Source organism: Trichechus manatus, unplaced genomic scaffold, assembly GCF_000243295.1.
Source record: "Trichechus manatus latirostris isolate Lorelei unplaced genomic scaffold, TriManLat1.0 scaffold00071, whole genome shotgun sequence".
Taxonomy (NCBI): Eukaryota; Metazoa; Chordata; class Mammalia; order Sirenia; family Trichechidae; genus Trichechus; species Trichechus manatus.
The window spans coordinates 8,336,007-8,362,887 of record NW_004444007.1 but is presented as its reverse complement, the minus strand read 5'-3'; the positions used below and the strand labels follow the sequence as shown (position 1 = coordinate 8,362,887).

General features: G+C 35.5%; 1 protein-coding gene across 4 annotated transcripts in view; it reads right to left on the bottom strand.

Moving 5' to 3' along the window:
* AIMP1 (aminoacyl tRNA synthetase complex interacting multifunctional protein 1) overlaps positions 1 to 26,881 on the bottom strand; it is a 47,429-nt gene that overhangs the window by 6,008 nt on the left and 14,540 nt on the right. For all 4 annotated transcript variants that reach the window (XM_023734781.1, XM_023734779.1, XM_004380216.2 and 1 more), the window contains exons 2-6: positions 24,006 to 24,139; positions 17,352 to 17,465; positions 14,537 to 14,701; positions 6,476 to 6,690; positions 3,066 to 3,234 (exon numbers count right to left, since the gene is read on the bottom strand). In XM_023734781.1, coding sequence (XP_023590549.1) covers positions 3,066 to 3,234; positions 6,476 to 6,690; positions 14,537 to 14,701; positions 17,352 to 17,465; positions 24,006 to 24,139 — 797 coding nt within the window. The remainder of the gene's footprint in view (positions 1 to 3,065; positions 3,235 to 6,475; positions 6,691 to 14,536; positions 14,702 to 17,351; positions 17,466 to 24,005; positions 24,140 to 26,881) is intronic.

The window sequence follows — 26,881 nt, the reverse complement described above, 5'->3', positions numbered from 1 at the left end:
ATATAATCTGACCTACATTTTAAAAGCATCAACTCTGGCTGCTAGAGTGAAAATAGATTGAAGTGGGAAAGGGGAAAAGTAGGAAGATCAGTTAGGAAGCTTTTGCAATGACCAGTCCACAGATGTTAGTGGCAGGACCAGGGTGGTAGTGGTGCAGATGATGATGAGAATGATTTCAGATATGTTCAGAGGGCAGAGCAAACAGGACTTCCCAAAGCAGAAGATGGAGCTTTGAGAAAAATAAAAAGGAGCTAAGCAGGACTCATATGCATGTGTGGACAATGAAAAAGGTAGACAGAAGAATTGATACATTTGAAATGTGGTGTTGGCGAAGAATACTGAATATACTGTGGACTGCCAAGAGAACAAACAAATCCATTTTAGAAGAACTATAACCAGAATTTTTCTTTTAGAAGCAAGGATGGCAAGACTTCCTTCACTTACTTTGGACACGCCACCAGGAAAGAACAATCTCTAGAAAGACATGATTGGTGAAGCAGAGGTGTGAAAATGAGGAAAATCCTCAACAGGATGGACTGATACAATAACCAAAGCAATGGACTCAAACACAGCAATCATCATCAAAATGGCACAAGATCAGACAACACTTTGTTCTGTTGTACATAAGGTTGCTATAAGTCAGAGCCAACTTGCAACACCTAACAACAAGAAGCATGACTTCAAAAGCTTTGGCCTAAGCAGCTGGGAGAATGGAGTTGCCATCAATGAGATTGGAAACACTATGAAGAAAAGGAATTCTAAGAAGAAATTCAGTGGGCAGCTGAATAAATGACTAGACAAAATCACTGAAGAAATGAACATGGCAAGAAAAAGAGGAGAGGCCAAGAATCAAAGCCATAGGCACTCCAATGCTAAGATGTCATGAAAACGAAGAATCACTAAAGGAGATGAGAACGGCAGCCAGTGAAGGAGGAGGATCACGAGGAGGGTGTGGTACCAGAAGCCAAGTTACCTAAGAGGAGAACTGAGAATTAGCCATGGATTTAGCTACAGGGAGGTTACTGGTAATCCTGACCAGTTCAGGTGCAATGGTGAGGGAAACAAACCTGACTGAAATAGGTTTTAGAGAAATAAAAGGATAATCAACGGACAATTTTTTTTTTTAGGAATAAATGGACCCAAAAGTTAAACACTCTTGCATATTATATACACTTTGTGATTAACTTTTAATTTACATTGTTAAAAAATCTCAGTATCAGTAGAAATAAATATCTTGGAAAATAAAAAGTTTGAATGCAAATTCTCATTTATTATTAGACCATGAATAGCACATTCTCATAACAAAGTTGTCACTGCCTTTGTCTCCTAGCTGTAATACTGTTTTAAAGTTATTTTTGCTTGGTGCTTTAGGGACCAGTCACCATATTTAAATACTAAGATTTATAGCTTCACACATTTAAGACTTAAGTGTTGGGTGGGTGGGGAGGACTTTAGGCACTATTATAAAAATATTATTTACCATCTTCTAAACTCTATGGAAGTTTTTGGCTTTGCAGATGGAGAAAATAGCTGTTAAGTGTAAAAGTCTTCTCAAGGCCAATGGTTAAGTGCTCAGCTGCTAACTAAAAAATTGGCAGACTGCACCCAACAGCCGCTCTGACGGAGAAAAGACCTGGTGATCTGCTTCCATAAAGACTATAGCCTGGGAAACCCTAGGGGCACTTGTACTCTGTCCTATAGGGTAACTATGAGTCGGAATCAACTTGGTGGCACACAACAACAACATATGATCCTAGCACCTAAAACCATCCATCAGGTTTCTTTGAGAAATAATTCAGACTGGGATTTTCCCAAAATTCAATTTACCAAAAAAGGTTCTTAAGAGTACATACCATTATGGTTTCCAAGCTACTGAGGGCTCAAGATACATACAAGCATTCAAAGTTATAGACACTTGAAAAAAACCCAAACCCACTGCCGTCCAGTTGATTCTGACTCATAGAGACCCTAAAGGACAGAGTAGAACTGCCCCACAGGGTTTCCAAGGTGTAATCTTTACAGAAGGAGCCCTGGTAACACAGTGGTTAAGTGCTCAGCTGCTAACCAAAAGGTCAGTGGTTCGAACTCATCAACTGCTCTGTGGGAGAAAGATGTGGCAGTCTGCTTCCATAAACATTACAGCCTTGGAAACCCCATGGGGCAGTTCTACTCTGTTCTATAGTTCTATAGGGTTGCTATGAGTCAGAATAGAATTGAACAATGGGTTAATTTTTACAGATTTTTAAAAATTTGACTACATAATCTCATCTGCATTACTTTTCCATTAAAACTGTTTCTATAAATATGTCTCCAAATCAGCTGTGACTTTTGAACTTAATTCTACTTGTTGCTCTAATTTATTTCTGCCTTTCCCACTACTCTAGTCAAATAAACATCCTTTAAATAAATGCAGTCTCCTAATTTCTAACTGTTTCTCCTCTTATGAAGCCCTCCCCATTTTATGAAAGAAATATTGTACATCTGTCAAGCATCCTTTCTTTTCTTCTTCAAAGACCTATTTAAAGAAGGTTTCTCACGCATTATGAAGCTTCATCTGCCTCAGGAACATTTTTACGGAGAAAACAAGCACAAAATGACATTTCCTTTTAGATTATTATTAAAATAAATGTGAATTTCAGTTCAAAGATTTTTCCTCTATATCTTGAAATTTGAGAATTATGCATCTTTCCCCCATGTATGAACTTTTCCTCTGTCTTTCTGTGCTGCCTTCTGAGATAATCTGCAGCTTAAATGATCTTGCAGTACAATTGATTTGTTCTCTATCCATGCCACAATTTTCTGCTATGCAGGTATTAGTATTATTACCTTACTGGGAGTAGACTCTCTGAGCTATCTGTCATGTGCACATTCATGGGTAGGAGTGTGGTTTGATGCGTGTGTTCAAAATGTGCCATCTTAAGCCAATCTTACTAATCATTAATAGTGATTTAACGTAAAACCTTGTGATTGATACATAGGATACATTTTAACCTTAAATATTACAAGCAGTGCTTTGAGAACAATGATTCTCAAACTATTTTAAATAATTACCAATAACTACTCACCAGGGAAAGCATCAAAAGTAATTCTGTCTCCAGGAACAGAGCCATCAGGAGGAGCCAAGATTTCAACTTTCTCTGGTGAACTAGCACACATCACCATTGCCTGAGACAGTACTCCCCTCATCTTTGCAGGTTTCAGGTTACAAAGTAAAATCACCATCCGATTTTCCATCTGTGTGAAACATATAGTGGTGAATAAAGATTTACAGAGATTTAAAATAATCTTATATCAAATGGTCTTTTGCGGATATATTTTCTGTGCGTCCAAAATATCTTATTGTTGTTTTGAAGACTTACTTAAACTTGAAAACAAAGAAAAAAGACAAATTTCTAAACTGACAATACATTATGGTTGAAGAGCGTAGGAACACTTTACTACCAACTATGGAATGGGAAACTAATCTGCTCTGTAAACTTTCACCTAGTGTACAATAAAAAATTAAAAAAAGAAAAAAAAAGACCATAGGCCTCTGAGTTAAGCATTTATTGAAAGAATAATAATAAAAAGAAAATAACCAAGTGAAACAGACTTGGTTTTGAATTTCAGCTGCCATTTACTAGCAATGGCAATGCATAAAGTTGGTTTCCTTACAAAATGAAGGAAATAATATTGAACTTAGTGTTGTCAGAAGGATTAAATTACAAGTGTCTAAACATTTAGCCAAGTGCTAACACTAAAATAAATGCACAATCATTTGTCCCTACACATTTAGTATACAAATTCTACTCATTTACAATACTATGCAAGAGTCATTTCCTAATTAAAAAACTGTATACTGACCATTTAACAATTCAAGCATTATGCATACTGTGATTCACATTTAGGGCTAGTTCCATAATTTACTATAAAAAGTGGATAGAAACTTCTTTAATCTTCGAAAGCTGAAGTGTCCTGACTCTTTTTTCTGACTAGCAAAAGTAAGGAATATAGTTCTTTAAACTCTTTTAACAACTTTAAAATAAAATAACATAGCAGAGAACCATCACTGCTGGGGGGAGAAAAAAGACATTCTAGATAAAAGATGCTTTTATAAATAAATGTTGCATTAAAATTGACTGGGAAAAAAAGGTCTAAGACTCACATTCAAAATACCTCCTTGTAGGAGTCATCTTCAAATACAAAAACCTGAAAATACTATATATGTGAGAACTTAAAAAAAAAGAGGTTACAGCAAATATGTGAAGGAAAACAACAGGGTTAGCTAGATGTAATCCTAAAAGGATCTATTCTGTACAAAAATACACAAAGCTACAACATTTGCTATTAAATTTGGGAGCTGAGTACCCCTGCTTTATAGAATACTTTATTAATACTATCTTGATGGGTTAGATGTTTGTATTAATAGCTTTTCTCATGGCTCTGAAGGACAGTTTCTGGAACAGAAGACTCATGCAACTTCTGAGAACAGAATAGGTGTTGTTAATTATTAGGTGCCATTGAGTTGGAAGGTAAAGCCCAAATGAGGGAGTTTTTCAATTTGAGCTTTCTCAAGATCAGCTAGTTCTTTTCTCCAGGGTTCCTTTTGAACCTAACTTCAAAAGGAGTTATGAAGGAGTCCTGGTCCTATTCCAGAAGAATGTTTAAAAGAAAAAAGAAGCACACACGTATACCAAGTCTGTTTTTTCAAGGAGCCTGGGTGGCGCAACTGTCAAGCGATCAGCTGCTAACTAAAAGGTTGGCGTTCCAACACACCCAGCCGCTCCATGGGACAGAGACCTGGCAATCTGCTTCCTTAAAGATTATAGCTAAGAAAACTCTATGGGGCTGTTCTATTCTGTCCCATGGGGTTGCTAAGAGTTGTAATCAGCTCAATACCACCCAACTACATTTCCTTTTTCATAGGTAAGGAAAAGTCAGCTGATCTCCTTAATTCCATCTTTAAACAGAGGAGCCAGAGGGATCCTATTGAAATGTGAGGCCAACCATATTACTGCTTTGCAGAAAAATCCTCCAGTGGCTTTCCATTCACCCAGCATAAAAGTCAGTCTTTACAATGATCTATAAAAGGCTATATCATCTGACACCTCATCTCTGATTTTGTCTCCCATGACTGTCCTTTACTCTTCTCTAGACACACTAGCCTCCCAATGTTCCTTGAACATCCCAGGCATACACCTGCCTCAGAACCATTGAACTTGCTGTTCCTGCTGCCTGAAATGCTCTTCCCCTAGATGGACACATGACTTGCATTCTTCATTTTCTTAGATTTTCACTTACATGTCACTTTCTCTGTGAGGCCTTTCCTGGCCATTTTATGTAAAATGGCCATATCACCTTGGTTTTAACATCTTCTAGATTCTTTCCCTGCCTTACCCTTGCTTTTCTCTTGGCACTTATTACTATTTAACATACTACCTATTCACTTACGTCTCAACAATTTTCTGATGCCCTCATAGAAATGTGAGCTTCATAAAGGCAGTTTTTTCTGTCTGTTTTGTTTTAATTCACTCCTGTATCCTGTGTGTCTAAGGAGCTCTAGTGGCACTAGATAAATGCTCAGCTGCTAATGAAAGGTTGGTGGTTTGAACCCACAAGCCGCTCCCTGGCAGAAAAGACCTGGCAATCTACTTCTGTAAAGATTACAGCCTAGGAAACCCCATGGGGCAGTTAGTTATACTCTGTCCTAAAGGGTTGTTATGACTCAGAATCAACTGGATGGCACACAACAACAATATCTGTGTCTAGAACAGTGCCTGGTACACTGCAGGTATAATCTTTACAGAAGCAGGGAGGCATGATGCAATCAATCATGCTAAGATTAGCCAGTGGTTAATTTTCCACTCTATTTCTTCCTTTACTCCTTAAAACCTCATTGTAACTAGCCTATGGGGACCCTCCTGCTTTCTCTTCTGAACAGGAGAGGTGTCCCTGTATGCATACAGATTAATGGCTCAAATAAACCCTATGATATTAAAAAAAAAAATTTTTTTTCAGTAATGGTAGCTGGGCACTATCCAGTTCTTCTGGTCTCATGGCAAAGGGGGCAATTAGCCACACATTCCATATCCTCCTCCTATTCCTGACAATCCTCCTTCCTCTGCTGCTCCAGGCAAATAGAGACCGATTGTAGTGCCTTGGGTGGCTGCTTGCAAGCTATTAAGACCTCAGGTACTATGCAAGAAACTAGGAGGTTAAACAGAAGCACTAAACCAGTTATTAGGCCAATTAACTGGGATGTCCCATGAAACCCTAACCCTAAACCTCCAAACCAAGGAACCAAATCCCACGAGGTTTTTGGTTGTACAGAAGCAGCCTCAGTAGCTATTGTTTTTGTTGTTGTTGTAAATATATCTGTCACTCAACTTTTTGCCAGTTTACCTTTTTATAGGTGTACAACTTATTGACAGCAATTACAATAATCAGCTGTGCAACCCTACACTAAATCAATGCCATTTCAGGTGTACACATTTACCTGTTCTAGAGGAACATGATTCACCAGGCCACTGACAACTGTTCTGGGGGCTGTTTCTCCAACATCCACTTCTTCTACATACAAAGAATCTGCATCAGGATGTTTTTTGGCAGTGATGATACAACCAACTCGAAGATCTAGACGGGAAACATCTATTGGCTTAGAGTCAGCACTTCCTGCTACTGACTGCTGCTGTTTTTTCTCTTTCTTCTCTCCTAAAAAATAATTATGTATAGGTAAACATCAGAAATAAAGCAGCAGTATGGGCTGAGTAAATGGTTAAGTGCTAAGCTACCAACTGAAAGGTTGGCAGTTCAAACCACTCAGAGGCACCTCGAAAGACAGGCCTGGTGATCTGCTTTCAAAAGATCACTGCCTTGAAAACCCTACCAAGCAGTTCTACTCTGCACACATCGGTTCACCATGAATCGTAATCAACCTGAGGACAGCTAACAACAACCACTATATAAAAAACCCATGGTATCCGTATTTACGAGCTAAAAAAAAAGTTTACCTCCAACCTTCACTTAAACAATAGTAACAAAGGAAAGTATTACACAAGTCATAACATCCTGAACCCTAGGTTAACTATTTCTCTGTTGAATAACTGTCTATACCTCTAGCTAAAGACACAGAACACAGACTGGCAAATTATGACTCATGGGCCAAATGAAGCCTATTGCCAGTTTTTGTAAATAAAGTTTTATTCTTACACAATCATGCTCATTTGTTTACTTACTTTCTATGGCTGCTTTCACACTATGGCAGAGTTGAGTAGTTGTGACACAGACCTGATGGCCAGTAAACTCTAACATATTTAGAATACAGCCTTTTATACAAAAATTTGCCTGAAACAGCTTTAGAAAATCCTTTAAAATCTTTTACTGTGATTCTTTAGAGGGTAAAAAATCCTTTATTTAGAAAGAACACTATTATCAGTAGGCAACTGGAGGAATGAACTACACTGAAGTACGATTCCACTGATTAAATATGTTCTTCTTATCAGTTATAGATACAAATATACACATAATGAATTTATCCATTTCTTAGATTCCCCTCAAGCAATTAATTAGTAGGACTGTAGGTTTGTCCACAGCAAACTATTTGAGGGGAGGAGAATATTTTATTTTTAATAATCCTATTTTTATTTATATGTTGATAATGCAACTTTTTTCCTGTGGTGAAAATATACACATCAATACATTCACCAATACAAAAACTTCCACATTTACAACTTAACGACACTGATTATATTCTTCAAGTTGTGCAACCATTATTGCTATCTGTTACCAAATTATTCTACCACCATTAACATAAACATAATGCCCCCCAATCAAAACTTCTCCTTTTCCCCTCCGTCTCCACCCTTGGTAACCACTAATATTTTTTAGTTTCTATATATTTGCTTAATTCATATAAATGAGATCAAATAGTCCCTTTGTGACTGACTTGTTTCGCTCAGCATAATGCTTTCAGGGTTTATCTGTGTTGTGGAATCAGGGCTTCATTTTTCTTTATGGATGAGTAATATTTCATTGTATGTATACAACATTTTGTTTATCCATTTATCTGTTGATGGACATTTCAGGCGTTCCCACATTTTGGCTATTGTGCAAAGCGCTGCAGTGAACACTGGCATACAGGTTTCTGTTCGTGTTCTGCAACTCTTATTAACATATGATTACTTTAGTCAGTTAGTTAGAACGCATCCTGTCACAGAGCAGAAAGCAAAGAGGGTTCATAGTCCTAAGTTTACATTTGGTTTCTCTAGGAGAAAAGAACCTAGAATCAAAACAAAAACATTTTTTACCAATTTTTTTATTTTTTTTTTTAAGCCAATTTACCAATCTGCAGGGCAAAGATAACCTACCGTAGCTTGGAAACATTCCTTTTCAACTATACCTTTGTTTCATATTTGAACAAATATATACTGAGTGCTAACGCACTGAAGAGAACAGGATGAGTGGTCCATGCTGTCAAGGCACTCAAAATCTTTTAAGGAAGACAGACATGTATGTAATGAATATGTTGTAAACATGACATATGCAAAAAAAAAAAAAATAGAAGCACAGAGAATAACTGCATGAAGCAAGAAAGCAGGATTCTGCGTAGAGGACATTCACAACTTATAGAAATATAGTTTACAAAAGAGTAGGTATAGTTAGTTTAAAATATGGGGCAATTTTTAATCTCTGTAGTAAATAAAAAGATACAATTTTCCATCTAAGAAATTAGCAAAAAATGTGTTTAGATGTAAAAATCCAAATGATACAGAAATACATATATACACATACGTATATATATATATACATATGCACGCATATGTATTTCTTACATATAAATTACATATAAGATTACTGTAAGAAAATATGCTAAAAACTTAATAGTAATCTTTGAGTAATAAACTATACATTTACTTTAAACTATTGCAGTACAAACAGTATGTTATATCTGTATCTTAACTTTAATCTATTTTGTAGGCCTTTGAAACATCTTAAGAATCTAGAGCCCTGGTGGCGCAGTGTTTAACAGACTGGCTGCTAACCAAAAGGTCAGCAGTTCGAATCCACCAGCCACTCCCTGGAAACCCTATAAGGCAGTTCTACTGTGTCCAATAGGGTCGTTATGAGTTGGAATCAACTCGAAGGGAATGGGTTTGGTTTGTTTTTGGTAATCAAGAATCTACATTCCAGAGGTGAATGCAAATATTAAAATCTACATGAAGAGCTTTGTTAATTGTCATAAGGAATTTTAGAAATAATGCTTCATTGGCAAAATGAGCGATACTCAAAATATGTGGTGGTCTAGAAAGATTGTATGAACACCATGGTCCATGAATAAACAGAACGTTGGTATACGGCAACACTAGCAGCCAAACATCTATGAAACAGCCCTCCACACCTGAGCTGTCCAATTAGGCAGTCACTAACCACATGTGGCTATTTAATTTAAATGGCAAACAATTAAAACTAAGTTAAAATTTCATTCTGTAGTTGCACTAGCCACATTTCAAATGCTCAACAGCCACATGTGGCTATGGGCTAACAGTATTAGACAATGCAGATAGAGAACGTTTCTATCATAACAAAAAGTTCCATTTGACAGAGCTGTTCTAGTCCTAGAGATCCACTGTGGTCTTGTGCGCTGCCTACCCACTGCCCCCACACACACTTACAGGAGAATCTTGTTGCCTCATCTGACTAGAAGGCTTACTAATCCTGTGGTCTGAACAGAAAATATAAACTTCCCCAGACTTACAAGAACAGGCAGTACAACTGTTTGCGTCCACTTCTTAATATTTGTAAAGTGGGAGAATTTAGTCTGATCTGCTTTCATAACCATACCACTTAGTGTGAAGTTATGTGGGAGAGGATGTGCAGCCCCTACTTCTAACCGACAGAGGCTGCTGGTATTTACACCAAAAGGAACTGACAAATGCTAGACGCCAAATTGGCTTAGGTTAGTTCACAAATCCCTCAACCTTTTTATATTTTCCCAAAAATTTTAAATGAGTTTAAATCTTATGAGGTATGCATCAAGAATTATAAAACCACTTTTCGGGGCATATCTGGGGAAATGCAGTTAGTAAGGAGTAGGAAACGGATTGATGGTTAAGGTAAAAAGGGAGACAGATTTATGATTAGAAAAGTAGCTTTACACTTAAAGGATAAATTGGAAAGATGAGGCTGTAAGATTAACCCAGATGAAAGGTCATGAGAATGTGAACTAAGGCAGCACCTAACGAAATGGAGGAGCACAGTGGGGCTCTAGATATGTTTTGGTGATAGGAATTACAGGACATAGTGGCCAAGTAGAGACGAATATTGAGGGAGGAGAACAGGTTAAGAATGACTGCCGAGATTTCTAGTGTGGTTGCCTAAGTAGATGGTGATACTCTTCTCTAAACTTCAGTTCTTATGGGTTCCTGCAACCTTAACATCTCCATACCTTAGTTCAGACATTCTGCTTTGACTAGAATGCCCTTTTCCTGTCTTCACAATCTGGCCCTAGGTTAAGTTTCTACTCGTGACTTCTCAGACACCACCTCCCAAATACACACCAAAGTTCAGTCATCCCAAACTACATATGGCTCCTTACACCTAACCTCTATTTTCTATGTTTTACTTACATTGCATTGGTCCCTCTGCCTAGAATGCCCACACTCTTACCCTGTCTACCTGGTCAGCGTTTACCCATTTTCTAGGACCTAGCTTCTATGGTCCATTATCGCTCCTGATTTTATTCTCACCATCATATCTTTGTATTAGGGTTAGTGACATGCCTGTCTATTTCTTCTTTTCAGCCTTTCCAAGGCAAGAAGCAGTTTCATATTGTTTCTCAATGACTAACACAAGATCTGGCATAAATACAATCAAACGTTTGCTGAAAGAAGATTACATGAAAATTTCCAGCTGGAGGCCTCTAAAAATGATGTACTATTTTGTTAAAAATTAGATAATGATTTCTGAAGTTTATAACACTGGGAGATACTTGGGTCAGAGACGTTTCCTAAGTTTTAAATCTGAAGCAGATTTATGCAGGAAACATGATAAAGGTGGTTGGATTTTAAAATTGTATCTACTTCAGTGTGGACCCTCTCCAAGTTAGTGTAAGATCAGAATTCACCACATAAATGGCCACATTAAACCATAATACAAAGATATGATGACTACAATAAAATAAGAGCAATATGATATTGGAACATAGATGCTAGGTCCTAGAAAATGTGTAAATGCTGACAAAGTAGGGTAAAAAACAAAAACAAAAAAACCAAACCCACTGCCATTGAATCAATGCCGACTCATAGTGACCCTATAGGACAGAGAAGAACTGCCCATAGGGTTTCCAAGGAGTGGCTGGTGGATTCAAACTGCCAGCAATCTCTCGGTTAGCAGCTGAGATCTTATCCACTACACCACCAGGGCTCCAAAGCAGGGTGAAAGTGTGGACATTCTAGGCAGAGGGGCCAAAATAAATATAAGGTTTCCTCTATTTAAATATAAAGTATTTGCTTTAGATTTAGACATTGTGATACCTAGCTACTCTTCTAGTTAAAACATCAATTATTTAAAAAAAAAAGCAAGCATAACTTTTTCAATTAGCCCTGTAGCTCAATTCAGCACCATAATATGCCATCTAAGAACTCGTTAAATATTAAACTTTCTCCACTTAATCTTTTACTATGAAATTCTAGAACTGTCCTCCCATGAATGACTTCTCTATTGTAGTAAGGAGAATTATGCTGTTTCCTACAACATCCAAGAAAGGACTTCAACTATCTTAAGACATATACTTGGTATTCATTTCTGCCTCCAGTTCCTTCATAGTTAAATTGAAACAATTACCTACCATGTCATAAAATAAAACTCGTTTTCAATTGATTCCGATTATTACAGTTCTTAAATATTTGTGGTATTAAAGATGGTCCTCAATAGTCCTCATTTCCTAGTAGTCATAATCCTCTCTCCTCCACTGTGCGTGGGCTGTAGCTAGTAAATCTCTTCAACAGGACAAGGCCAAGTCACTTCCAAGATTAGGTTACAGAAAGATTTTGACTTCTATCTCACTTATTCTCATTTTGCTTTCTCTTTAGGAGCCCTCTTTCTGGAGGAAGCAAGCTACCATGTTATGAGTAGCTCTACGAAGAGGTCTATGTGACGAAAAACTAATGTCTCTAGACATTTGCCAGCAAGTACCTGGCCAACAGCCATGTAAGTAAGCTTGGATGAAGATTCTCCCCAGTGATGCTTTGAGATGACTGCTTCCCCAGCTGAAACTTTGACTTAAGCCTTGTGAGAGATCTTGACCCCAAGACACCTAGCTACAGCTGCACCAAATTTGACACACACAAATTGTGAGACATAGGGATATAACTAATTTACCATACTTTTATTCATCGTGATTTATGTCTTATTTAAAATTTATATATGGCAGTTGAATCCTCAGTACCCAGCACATGAAACAAACTAACAAAAAAAAACCCGTTGCCATCAAGTCGATTCCAACTCATGGCAACCCCACGTGTTTCAGAGCAGAACTGTGCTTCACTGTGTTTTTAATGGCTGTGATCTTATGGAAAGGAGTCCTGGTGATGCAGTGTTTAAGTGCTCGGCTGCTGAAAGAAAGGTTGGAGGTTCGAACCCACAAAATGGTTCCACGGGAGAAAGACCTGGAGATCTGCTTCTGTAAAGATTGCAATCTAGGAAACCCTATGGGGCAGATCTACTCTGTTACATGGGGCCACTATGCATTGAAAACAGACTCAGTGGCACTTAACAACAACAATCTTATGTAAGTAGATTGTCAGGCCTTTCTTCTACAGTGCCAGTGGGTGAAAACGAACTGCCAACTTTTTGGTTTTTAGCCGACAGCAAATTGTTTGCACCACCTAGACACCTCAATCAGCACATAGCGAACAAAAAACATTTAATGAGTGAAAGTTCAAACTCAGCATGTGTTAAGAGTTAACATTTCTTATTTACCAAGGAAATTTATTAACCAATGAAATGAAGTTTATTAACAAACCTCTATGATTCAAAAATATCTATAAGACAAAGATCATGGTCCTCAAGTGTATTCGTTAACATTTCTTTTTATCACCAGGAATGCTTTAAATATTAATGTAATATTTTATTTGGTTTGCCATGATAGAATATAAATACAGAAATTAACTAAATTGCAGATTATATGAAAATTTCCAACTAGAGGTCTCCGAGAACAATGTAGTATTTCTGTTAAAAATTGGATGTTTTCTGGAGTATAAGCACTGAGATGACCTTGGAAAGGAAGTATCTCCTAATGTATACAGTCTGTGGCAGACCTAAGCAGTACAAAGGTAGACTGCACTCCAGCTCCATATATTCAGGGAAAAGCTGTGATATATAAGTTACACTGGAGCCCTGGTGACGCAGTGGTTGCGAGCTATGGCTGCTAACCAAAAAATCGGCAGTCCGAATCCACCAGCCACTCCTTGGAAATGCTATGGGGCAGTTCTGCTCTGTCCAATATGGTCACTATGAGTCGGAATCAACTTGATGGCAACGGGTTTAGCTTTTTTTTTTTTTGGTATAATTACATTAGCAGAACTCAGCAAAGTTTGTCTAACTTGATGTTAGAATTATTAGGTATAGATCACCCATTCTACCTACAAATAGCTGAACATTTAACCATTCAGAAACTGCCCTGTCCTGGTGATATTAAAAAAAAAAAAAAAAAAAAAAAATCCCTTTTTCTCCTTCTCTTTCAGCCTCAGACTCTTGCCTCACCTTACCTCCCCAGCATGGTCAATCCCTGAGGCCAGTGGGTAAAAGATCAGATCAAAACAATCAGAATAATTCTTAGTGTCCTCACCACTGTCCTCAGTTTCTATATTCTGCTACACTTTTCAATTTTACCCTGCTGAGGACTCTCCCATAAACCACAGAAGAACATTCTGGGTCCACGATCCAGCTAGTAGGGAATTTGAAGGAGTTGTTCCTGACATCACTACTATGGAAGAGATGCTCCTACTAATCCAACTTAAAACTTTACCCATAAAAGTATAACCAACTACAGTGATTAAAAGGTCCTATGGTATTTAGTCACATGAGTTCTGGGGTAAGTCAGACCTAGATTTGAACCCTGGCTCTACTACTTACTAAGGTGCTATCTTGGACAAGTTCCTAAAACCCATTAAGACTCAGGTTTCTTACTTGTGAAACAGGGACAATCACCTACCCTCAAAGGGTTGCTGTGAAGAGTAAATACAAAAGCCTTAGTATAGTGCCTGACACTAAGTAGGTGTTCCACTGCATATAGTCTCTACGTGGGTTAAATAACCGTTAGTGGGCAAGCCGAGCCAAAAGACTCTCATTCCTAACGATGAAATGTATGCCATGAAGTTCCAAATAAAAAGCTTCAGGAATACAACTGGTTCAAAAGTTGAGGACTCTCAATACATTTTGGGGATGAAGTGCTCATAAAAGTTTGAGCTTTCTTTTTGATACCATAATTATTATCCAAAATGTTGACATTATATGACAAAACCAGACAAGAGTCAATTACACTTAAAGGTTAAAATACCTCTCTTCTCAGTTTTCTCTTTCACCTTCTTTTCTTCTCCTTCTCTGTTTATCTGTTCTTTGCCACCAGAAGATATGGTTGTTGGTGGTGCAGACTGTATTTCATTTCCAGAAAGTGTAGAATTAGCTTGCAGTTGAGTACCAGATGGGATTGGTATTTGTTTTACTGCAACAGAAAATATCATTTATATTAAATCAACAAATGACTTCAAAGGCACAGAAAAGTAAATCAGACATTACAAAAAAATAACCCACTGCTGTTGAGTCGATTCTGATTTATAGCGACCCTACAGGACAGAGCAGAACTGCCCCATACGGCTTCCAAGGAGTGCCTCGTGGATTTGAACTGCCGACCTTTTGGTTAGTAGCCGTAGCTCTTAACCACTATGCCACCAGGGTTTCCAAATCAGACATATGAACTCTTTTTAAAAGAAAAACTCACTGTATGTGACTATCAAGTCTCTATTATCTGAGACCGCAGAAAGGCTGCCAAGATATTACATGTATTGTGACCATTACTGAGGTAACGAAGAACACGATTCCCATGTAATCACTAATCCCTGTTGTTATTAGTTGCAGTCAAGTAGATTTAAACTGAGAACATTTCAGATTAACAATAATGCTTAATAATGAATTAATTCATCTAATCCTCATAATTACTCTAAGGAGTAGGGTCTATTCATGCCCCAATTTTGCAGATAAATCTGAGCCATACAGAGGTTAAGAAATTAGCCCATCAAACAGTGAATGGGGACATAAAAATTTTTTACCTGGGCAGTCCCTATCCCAGAGACTACACTCTCATGGCTTTGTAAGATGGCAACTTTTTCTATCAGGTTTTCTTTTATATTGAACAATCAACTGTGAAGGCATTTTTATATGAGGTAGCTTAGGTTGAGTCCACTCCAACTTACGGTGACCTTATATACAACAGCACAAAATGCTGCCCGGTCCTGCACCAGTGTCATGATAGCTGGCATGTCTGTGTCCACCATCGTGCCAATTCATCTTACCAAGGGTCTCCCTCGCCCTCACTGGCCATCTACCTCACCAAACATGGTGTCTTCCTACAGCAACTGATCCTCCTTCTCACTGACACGTCCAAAACGAGCTAGACAAACAACGTTCTGTTGTGATCTGTAAGGTTTTCATTGGCTAATTTTCAGAAGTAGATCACTGAAGCTCTGGTGAAAACTATCCAGCATGGGTGACCCTACTGGTATTTGAAATACTGGCGGCACAGCTGGAACTGGTGGCATAGCTTTATTCCAGCATCACAGCAACATGCAAGCCACTACAGTATAACAAGCTGAGAGACAGGTGGCAGGTTTTATATTATTATTATTAGAATTAGACCCCTGGGTGGTGCAAATGATTTGCACTTGACTATTAATCTAAAGGTTGGCAGTTCAAATCTACCCAGCCATGCCACTGAAGAAAGGCCTGGCGATCTGCTTCTGTAAAGATTACAGTCAAGAAAACCCTATGGAGCAGTTCTATTCTGTAACACATAGGGTTGCCATGAGTTGGAAGTGACTTGAAGGCAGTGGGTTTAGTTTTTTTATTTTCTGTATATTAGAATTAATGAAGAGTCAGTATTACTTGTTCACTATTCTATTTCAAAAAATAACTTTTTAAGGAAGCAAAGGACATTCTTTCAAGAATGTTTTAAGATAAGAAAAGCATTCTCATAGCCTAGTGAACACGGAAAAATATATCTCTCATGAGGGATTCTGATGCTACTTAGATTCTGGCCAATATTCAGAACATTTTTGTGATGTATTGTTTAAGTTCCCTGGAGGCCAAGCATTCTCAAAGTTCTAATTTGCTTCTTATAATAATGTGAAGTTCCATCTATCTATATCTATTTTATGTTTCACCATAAGACAGAATTGACCACTTTAATTCAAACTATTGATTTGTTTTGGCATCTCATGAATAAAATCAAGAGTTCAAAAGTTTAACATTTACAGAGACAATCTTCTAGAATTAGGAGAAATGAAAAGTTTTACACTTAGTATTTCAACTGTTTAATTCTTTATCTGTATTCCAAATCTCCTAGTCTTGGAAAGCATCAACTACTCTCCAATTTTTCCACTGACAAATAATATTCTAAATTGATATTTCTTTTATTTTTATTTGGCTAAGGATACAGCTCATACTATGACATTCAAAATAATTCAACAACAGAATGCTGGTCAAAGGAAGCAGTAAGAGAGACTTCTACTATACTTTGGCCTCCTTAACTTACCTAGGAGGGATTCTCTACACTACAATCAAATGCCTTTCCAAGTAGTACTTTGATACTGTAACAAAACTATTATCAAAAAACTAGCTGAAATGATAATTATCTGAGAACTGGTATAACATAAAACTTGTAGGATTCTGGGCAAATTATATCTTTAAGCTTCAGTTTACTCGGGTATAAAACAAAGATACTAATATACATATGCTGCTGAGGATAAAATAAATAATGCATAGAAAGCAACTGGCACAGTGCCTGGAATACAGTAAGCTTTAATAAACATTAACTAAATATTACTGTGGCTAACTTTTCAATAAGAATAGTGATGATCGAGCTCCAGTATAGCATAGATATTAAAAACACAGGTTTTTAAATCCCAGATGTCCACATTCTGTGACCTCAGACATTGCTATCGGCCTTTTCTAAGTCTCTCTTTTGTCAAGGAGGAGGAACCCACAGAAGGATTACAGTGAGGGAAAAAAAAGAAACCAGGTATAATACCTAACTTAATAAACTTTCAAGAAGTGATATAATTATTACTATAAATAATAACAATGAAATATTTAATCACCTCCATTTAGAATTTCAGCCTGGATTAGCTCTTGTTTCAGTTCTTCAATTTCTTTCTTCAGTTTAGCATTTTCAACTCTAAGTTTCTTCTCCTCTCTCAAAGTTGTCTGCAAAACTAGGGTTAACAAATCCAGTTAGATACACTTGTGTAAAAGTTTCTTATGAATACTACTTGAAAAGAGCACAGCCAGCAGGGAAACACTAGTAATCAAATGTCTGGCCCGTTCCTTTATGGCACATTTTTATTAAAACAACATAATGTTTAAAAAAGAAAGAGAAATGAGAATATCAATGAAATGATAGTAGATCAGAAGAGGTTTGGTTTTATGAATCATTTTCCTAACTTTAATAAAACCAAAAAACTCCACTGCCATCAAGTTGATTCTGACTCACAGCAACCCTACAGGACAGAGTAGAACTGTCCCATAGGGTTTCCAAGGAGTGGCTAATGTATTCAAACTACTGATCTTTTGGTTAGCAGCTGAGCTCTTAACCACTGCACCACCAGGGCTCTGAACCTCTCAGAACAAAGATGCTTACTAAAATCAAACTGGCACCTTTTCATCATTGTAGCTAAAATAAAGGACAATGGTAAATACCTTAAGAACCTGGCACAAAAGTGAAATAAACTATAAAAAAGAGAATTATAAATTACCAAAAAAAAAAAAAAAGATTGAGACCTAATAATGACATCAGATAATGAAGAAGTATTCTCATTTTTATCTTCAGTAATTTCCTTTTAAAAGAAGTAGGCTAATCTCTTATTATTAATGTCTCAGATGTTGAGGTAGTAACAGATTTAATGAGTGAAATAACTTCAAATATTCGCTCAAGATGTAATGTGTGCTAAAGGTGAACAACAGGATTTACAAAAATAGAATAACAATGATTCAAAATGAGGTTGGTACTACTCCCTAGGTGGGATTTTGAAAATCTGTGGAAGTGTTTTCCTTTTTAATTGTGGTAGAATATGTGTAATAAAACATTTTCTTTTTGACCATTTTTACAATTCAGAGACATTAGTTACATTCACTATGTTGTGCAACGATCGCTATTCATCCCAAAACCTTTTACATCCCCCTTAACAGACATTCAGAGCCCTAGTGGCACAGTGGCTAAGAGCTCGGCTGCTAAACTAAAGGCTGGCAGTTTAAATCCACCAGCTGCTCCTTAGAAACCCCATGGGGCAGTTCTACTTTGTCCTATAGGGTCGCTATGAACCGGAACTGACTAGATAGCAATGGGTTTTTTTGGTTTTAATGAATAATGACGTTCAGCATCTTTTCATATGCTTATTGGTCACTTGTGCATCTTTTTTGGTGAAATATCCAAATCCTTTGCTTAGTTTTTAATTCTTTATCTTTTTGTTGTTGAGTTGTAAGAGTTCTTTATATATTCCGGATATTAAACGCTTGTCAGAAATACGGTTCCAAAATATTTTCTCCCATTCTACAGGTTATCTCTCCACTTAAAGTTGGTAAAGTCCTTTGGTGCATAAGAGTTTTAAATTTTGATGATGTCCAATTTATCTACTTGGTCCTTTGTTGCATGTGTTTTTGGTGTCATTTCTAATGGGTTGTCCCAAAGCATTACTCCTATGGTTTGTACTAAGATTTCATAGCTTTAGTTCTCACATTTAGGTCAATGATCCATTTTGAGTTAATTTTCACATATGGTATGAGATAGGAATCAACTTCATTTTTTTTACATGTGGAGATTCAGCACCATTACTGAAGAGAGTACCCACTGGATGGGCTTAGCAGCCTTGTCGAGATCAACTGACTATAGATGTATGGGTTTATTTCTGGATTCTCAATTCTATTTTATTGGTTTCTTATCTCTATTCTTATACATGGATAACACTGATTTTATTACCGTAGCTTTACAGTATGCTTTGAAATTATGAAATGTGAGTTCCTACTTTGTTGTTCTTTTTCAAGATTGCTTTGGCTATCATGGGTCCCTTGCAATTTCCTATAAAATTTGGTGATTGGCTTTTCCATTGCTGTGAAGAAGGCTGTTGGAATTTTGATGGGGAATGAGTTGAATCCATAGAAAACTTTGTGTAGGGTAGCACTGACATCTTAATATTAAGTCTTCCAATTCATGAACACAAGATGTCCTTATATTTATTTAGGCCTTATTTAGTTTCTTTCAGTAATGTTTTACAATTTTCGGTGTATATGTCTTTTACCTCCCTGGTTAAATTTATTCCTAAATATTTTATTCTTTTAGATGCTAGTGTAAATGGAACTATTTTCTTCATCTCCTTTTCAGACTGCTTATTGCTGGTATATGGAAACCCAACTAATTTTCACATGTTGACCTTGTACCCTACTACTTAGCTGAATTAATTCATTAGCTCTAGTGGCTTTCTAGTGGAATCTTTGGGATTTTCTACATATATAATCATACCATCTGCAAATATATTTTTAATTCTTCCTTTCTGACTTGGATACATTTTCTTTTTCTTGGCTAATTATTCTGGCTAGAACTTCTAGTACAATATTGAACAGTAGTGGTGAAAATGGGCATCCTTGCTGTTTCTGATCTTAAAGGGAAAGCTCTCAGTTTTTCTCCATTGAGTACAATGTTAGTGATGGATTTTTCATATCTTTTATCATGTTGAGGAATTCACTTTCCAGTCCTTGTTTGCTATTTTTTTTTTTTTTTTAACACAAAAGAATGTTGGATCTTGTTAAACGTCTTTTATGCATTTATGGAGATGATCACATAGCTCTTATCCTTTGTTCTATTAATGTAGCATATTACATTAACTGATTTTCTGATGCTGAACTACCCTTGCACTCCTGGAATAAATCTCACTTGGTCATGGTGTATAATACTATTAATACATCGTTGGATTCAGTCTGTTAGCATTTTGCTGAGGATTTCTGTATCTATATTCATAAGAGATACTAGTCTGTAGCTTTCTTTTCTTGTGGTGTCCTTGTCTGACTTTGTGATCAGGGTAATGCTGGCCTCACTGAATGAGTTAGGTAGTGTTCCCTCCTCTTGTATTTTCTTAGAAAAGTTTAAGAAGGATTGGCGCAGTGATTAAGCATTTGGCTGCTAACCAAAAGGACAGCAGCTCAGACCCACCAGCTGCTCCTTGGAATTCCTATTGGGCAGTTCTATTCTGTCCTATAGAGTCGCTATGAGTCAGAATTGACTTGACGGCAACAGGTTTGTGGTTTGGTGTCAATTATTCTTTAAATGATTGATAGAATTCCCTAGTGCAGCCATCTGATCCAGGACTTTATTTGTAGTGAGGTTTTTGATTATTGATTCAACCTCTTCACTTGTTATGGGTCTATCGGCATTTTTTATTTCTTCTTGAGTCAACTTAGGTGTTTCTAAGAATTTGTCTGTTTAATCAACAACATCTAATTTGTTGGCGTACAATTATATCCATTGTATTCTCTATGATCCTTTTCATTTCTGTAGTTATCAACTGTAATATTCCCACTTTCATTTCTGATCTTAGATATTTACATCTTCTCTTTTTGTCCGTCCAGCTACAGGTCTGTTGATGTTATTGATCTCTTTGAGAACAAATCTCTGGTTTCCTTGATTCTACTGTTTTTCTATTCTCTATTTCATTTATTCCTGCTCTGATTTTTGTTTTTCCTTCCTTCTAGTTTTGGATTTCATTTGCTGTTCTTTTTCTAGGTTCTCAAGTTGTAAAGTTAAGTTACCGATTTGATATCCTCCTTCTTTTTTAATGTAGGAGTCTACACCCATTGCTGTCAAGTCAATTCTGACTCAGAGCAACCCCAAAGAACAGAGTAGAACAGCCTCAGAGAGTTTTCAAGGCTGTAAATCTTCACAGAAGCAGACTGCCACATCTTTCTCCTGCAGAGTGACTGGTGGGTTTGAAGTACAAACCTTTTGGTTAGCAGCTGAGTGCTTAGTGTCTGTGCCACCAGGGCTCCCTGTATGTAGGTGTCTACAGCTAAACATTTCTGAGTCCTACTCTCATTGCATCCCTTAGATTTTGGTATTTTGTGCTTTCACTTTCATTTGCCTTTAAATATTTTGATTTCTCTCTTGATTTCTTCCTGGACTCATTGGTTGTTTACTAGTATATTCCTTAACTACACATATTTGTATAATTTCCTTCTGTTGTTAATTTTGGTTTCATTCCATTGTGGTGGGAGAATATATTTTGTATGACTTGAGTCTTTTTAAATTTACTGAGACTTGTTTTGTGACCTAAAATACGGTCTATCCTGGAGAACGATCCATTTGCACTGCAGAATGTATATTGTGCTATTGTTGGTGGAGTGTTCATTCTGTACACGTGAGACCTGATTAAGAGTTGTTCAAATTCTCCTTATTGATCTTCTTTCTAGGTATCTGTCCATTATTGAAAGTGGTGTATTGATGTTCCAACTACTATTTTAGAATGGTCTATCTCTCCATTCTGTCAGTTTTCTTAATATGTTTTAGGGCTCTGATGATAGATGCATATATAATTGCTATATCTTCTTGATGAATTGACACTTTTATCATTATATAATCTCCTTCTTTGTCTCAGGACAGATTCTGACTTGAAGTCTATTCTGTCTGACATCAATATAGTCTCTCTCTGGTTACTATTTCTATGGAATGCTTTCTTCCAACCTTTTTTCTATCTATATGTTTTTGGGTCTAAGATATGTCTTTTATAGACAGTATATACATGGATCATATGTCTTATGCCTTCTTTGTCCCTTATTTCCTCCAATGCTGCCATCATTTGTGTTTAGTTGCTTTTTGTAGTAAATCATTTTGGTTCCCTTCCCATTTGTTTTTGCGTATAGTTTTGAATATATTCTTTGTAGTTACCGTGGGGATTACTTTTAACATCCTAACATTCTAACAACCTATTTAAATTCATACCGATTTAAGTTTAATAACATACAAAAAATCTATTTCTATACTGCTTCTTCCCCCTTTATGTTATCACAGATTATAACTTTATACATTATTAGCCCAATAAGATACATTTATGATTTTTTATGCATTTGTCATTTTAAGTCATGTAGCACACAACAACTAGAGTTACAAATCCAAAGTAACTGTAAAACTGGCCTGTATACTAGCCCATGAAATTACCTGTACCAGAGAATTTTTTCCCTCCTTGTATGACTCCAAGCTGCTGTTTAGTGTCCTTTCCTTTTTATCTGAAGGACTACAATATTTCTTGTAGGTTATATCTGGTCATAAAAAAAAAACCCTTAACTTTTTTTAGCTGGGAATATCTTAATTTTGTCATTTTTGATGGACAGTTTTGTTACAGATAGAATTCCTGATTGACCTTTCTTGTCTTTCCGCACTTTAAACATGTCATTCCTTTTCCTTCTGGCGTTCAAGGTTCAAGGGTTAATATTACATATTAACTGTTTTGAAATTTTGTGCGTAAGTAGGTTAATTTATTTAAAAAATATTTTCTTTACAGGATACTAAAAGGAACTTTACAAAATATTTATTATAAAATAGGGACAATGAGAATGAAAACCACTAAGAATAGAATGCCAAGGAATAATGATAAAGGTGAAGATAAACATGTAGCAGCACAAGAAAGTTCTTTTTAATTAGCAAAATTGAAATGTTAGTAAAGATAGTAGACAATGGCCACCCCTACGAGAAAGAATGTACTTTATACCATGCATTGTATCACACAGAAGCACCGATCATCTCAAATCTCTTCATCTTACTAACATACATAAAAAAAATTAAATGCCTTGCTCAAAATCACAAAGGTCTTTAGTGAAAGACCCAGACCTAAATATGTTGAATGTTAATTAGGTCACCTTAGTAGGCCCAGAGTCTTCAAAAATTGTTTACCAAATGCTGCTTTTAATTGAATTATAAATATCTTTCTCTAAAATTAGTTTTCACTACGGTTAATGGTAATTTATTTGAGCTAGAGTTTTCACAAAATGAAGATATTTGAGGTGGATTCTTACGAGTCTCTAATGTTACTAATATCAAGAAAGATAAAGAGAGAAATATTAAGAATTTTAATAAAATAAGAATAAAAACCCTTGGAAACAATATAAAACCTAAATAATTAAAATGGTATTTTAAACTTTAAAAAATTTATAAAGGTAAAAGTATTTGGAAAGTAAATGTAGAATTTTTCCAAGCCACTTGCAGTCTTAAGTGTGAGACAAAAGCATTTATTTTTATTAGTGATGACAACAGACTCTGGAATATTTATTCCAGCATTAACACTGGGAATTGAGAAAATTGAGTATTAAAAAATAAAATAAACATAAATCTAAACCAGCCTAAGTCTCAACAGTAGAAATTCAGGCTTGGTACTTCTGTATATAAAAGAGCAATTTCTAAGTAAAACTTAAAGAAATATTTCCCTGTAAAAATCATCTCAGAAAAAGCCTTAGTAGAGAATAATATGAAAGTATGTACATTCTCCTCTACACAAATTTAGAGGAGATATTCAACTTCATAGTTTATTTTGTCTAATTTTCTTCATTTCTGAAGTCTAATTCTATACCAATTTATTTTAAACTTTATACTACTCTTCCTTTAGAAGTCTTAAAATAATACAGTTTAGTAGTAACTTACGTGGTAAACAGATCTGTTTTTGCTCTTTCAATATACAGGTTCAATTTAAGTATCTCCTTAGAAAGTTAAATTTTCTTACTTGCTTTCTCCTTTAGAAGAGCAACTTGCTGCTTCAGATACTCAATAATTTGATCTGCCTCTGCCCCCTTCTGTTCCAGTCTCTTCAGAACAGCATCACTGGTTGCCATTTTTGCAAAGAAACGGCAGAAAATCCTAAATTAAAAATAAAAGTGATAAACTACACTGTGGAAGGAATAAATTTATCAAATAATACACTGTGAAAAAGCAGTCTATAAGGAAAAATATTTTCTATCTCAACGGATCAATATGTCAGAAAAACACTTTTCCTATGAAAAGCAGCAAACCAAACAAAAGGCAGAAATGTTAAGTAGACTAATTCCTTCATGTATTTGAGAGGGGAAAACTACGTTCTTGCTAAATGCAGAAGTGATGCTATTAACCACAGCTTAGGTTGGAAACTTTCAAAGAAAACTTTAAAATACTGCAAAATACTAAGACACAGGACAGGAGCACTAAGGGAAAATAATAATAATAATCTGAATTAAGCTATAATTTGAGTATTACACCTGTGTTCCAAAGAAAAGAGTCATAGAACTGCTTCTTTATATGGTATTTTTTATACTGCATAATTCTGTTTTCTCAGTTACGTACAATTTTCAGGAGGAACTTGAGAATTAGGAAAGGTAAATAATAAAAGAAAAAAAAAGATTAACAATTAGGAAAACATCCACATTAATCATATGCCCAATCAGAAATAACATTGGTATACACTCTATATTTATAAAAGAAAATTCTACTAGAATCTTAATATTACAATAAATTCATAGAAATTTTAAAAATCCTGCAGAAAAATACATATCAGCAAATATTCTGAGATTAATTCATCATGTTAAAGTTTGAAGTGTCAAATATTAAAACAAATAATCACAATGACAAAAGAGAGGGTTAATCACTAATAACAGTAAAAATTACTCTTTTGACATGGTTTAATATTACTTTATAATTTACAATTCAAAGTATAACATCATACACATTGCTGGAATAATTCTGATTTTATAGAAATGAAACAGCACATAGTAAGTCGTGAAATTTTTTGAATAGAGAGAAAAATTGGCTCATGGACAAATAATACAAAAGATTTTTTTAAAATTTCTAATTATTACACAATATTCAGCCCATATAAAAGTTTACTTTTTTAAATAAAAAGAAAGTCAATTCTCAAAACATTTCTGCTAAAATTGAAAATATATATGATATAGAAACCGCCAAATTTAAAAACAAAACTACAAAGTTGTTAGTAATGAAGAAAATCTAACTAGGAGTTATCCTAAAACGTCGTAGTGAACTACTCATTTTTCACATGCACATGGACTATTACTTTACTAAGTTAGAACAATGAAGACATAAAAAAAGGACAGAAATTCAAAATGAAGAGATCATCTTTACAGTTCTGCCACTCTTACCAAGTAAGCCCACAGAATACTCTGTTGTGTTTCTCAAATGTCTACAAAATTAGAATTTTATAGAAAAAAAATAAGTGGATGGATCAAGCAAGTTAAAGTAAAAAAACTTTTGTTTTCTGAACTTTTACTATCCTGAGTTACAGCATTCTTTTTAGTTCATCTATTTTGGGCTAACATAATAATGAAATATATTCAATAGGTGAAATACAGCTATCACCAACAATAATACAACCAGTATTTAATCTGGCATAATCTTTAACTTTTACTTCCCTGGCAAAGAAAAAAGTAGATGAATAAGATGAGCACCAAACTGGTAATACACTTCAGAAAAATACGGTTTGAAACTGTCTTATGCAAACTTCAAAGTTTGCCAAAAAAGTTACAAACAGTAGACTAGTATCTTAGTTACGAAATAACAGATTTAAATGTAAAATAGTTCCCATAAATTTTAGTTCCCATAAATTAGCCAACAGGCCCACAAAGTCACCTCACCAACAACAACCAAGTTGCTGAAGAAGCAAAACATGAAACTCAAGCCCGTCCTCACACACAAGAGTTTGAAATCTTCTGAGATTAACAGTAATCTGCAAAAGATATAAATTCTAGCCTACAAGAAAAAATGACATAAAGTATAATTTCACTGAGTTGATAAATAGATTAACCACCTGTTATATACAGTTACAAAACTGAGTGAAATAAGACTTTTGCAAAACATACTGAAAACAGGCATAAGCTTATGAAGAAAGAATACCATGTTTTAAAACACAGAAGCACAAATGAGCGGAACACTTGAAGATACAGACATAACTATTAAGAGGAAACAACGTAATAAACGGAAGTGAAAAAAGGGAATGAAAGTGATAGAAAATATAAATGAGAAAACATAATCCTCAAAATCATTGTATCAAAAGGTGTTAAAAGATTAAGGTTTATAACATGAAAAGACCTGCCATTTAACAGTTTACTTCTGACACCAAAATGCAACATCTAGTCAAGCTATGTAATAATTTCAGTTTGGCAAGAGATGATTTAATAGTCACCTACTAAATTTAGTTTGAACAAGTTTAAGAAGTGAACTGTATAAAAAACCTTTTTTTTTTTTTTTTTAATATGTTCAGTAAAAAACATCTCCCCCATAGACAAAAGGAGGTAATGGGTTATCAGACTAATCAAATGTACGTATCTGCCTATCACTCAAATACAAAAATGTATATAACACAGTCCATCTTTTAGATAATTGTTATGCTTTAATTTAAAATACTGCACGATGTTACATACATATCTATATGTTTAACTATAATATGTAAATACAGTATAAAACAAGTATAAATTTCTATTTTTGTTTATAAATTTACAAAAACTGCTGAGATTAAGGTCTAATTTTTTTTCTTTTTTTTTAATATTTTATTGTACTTCAGGTGAAGGCTTACAGAACAAATAGTTTCTCATGAAACAGTAGTACACATGTTGT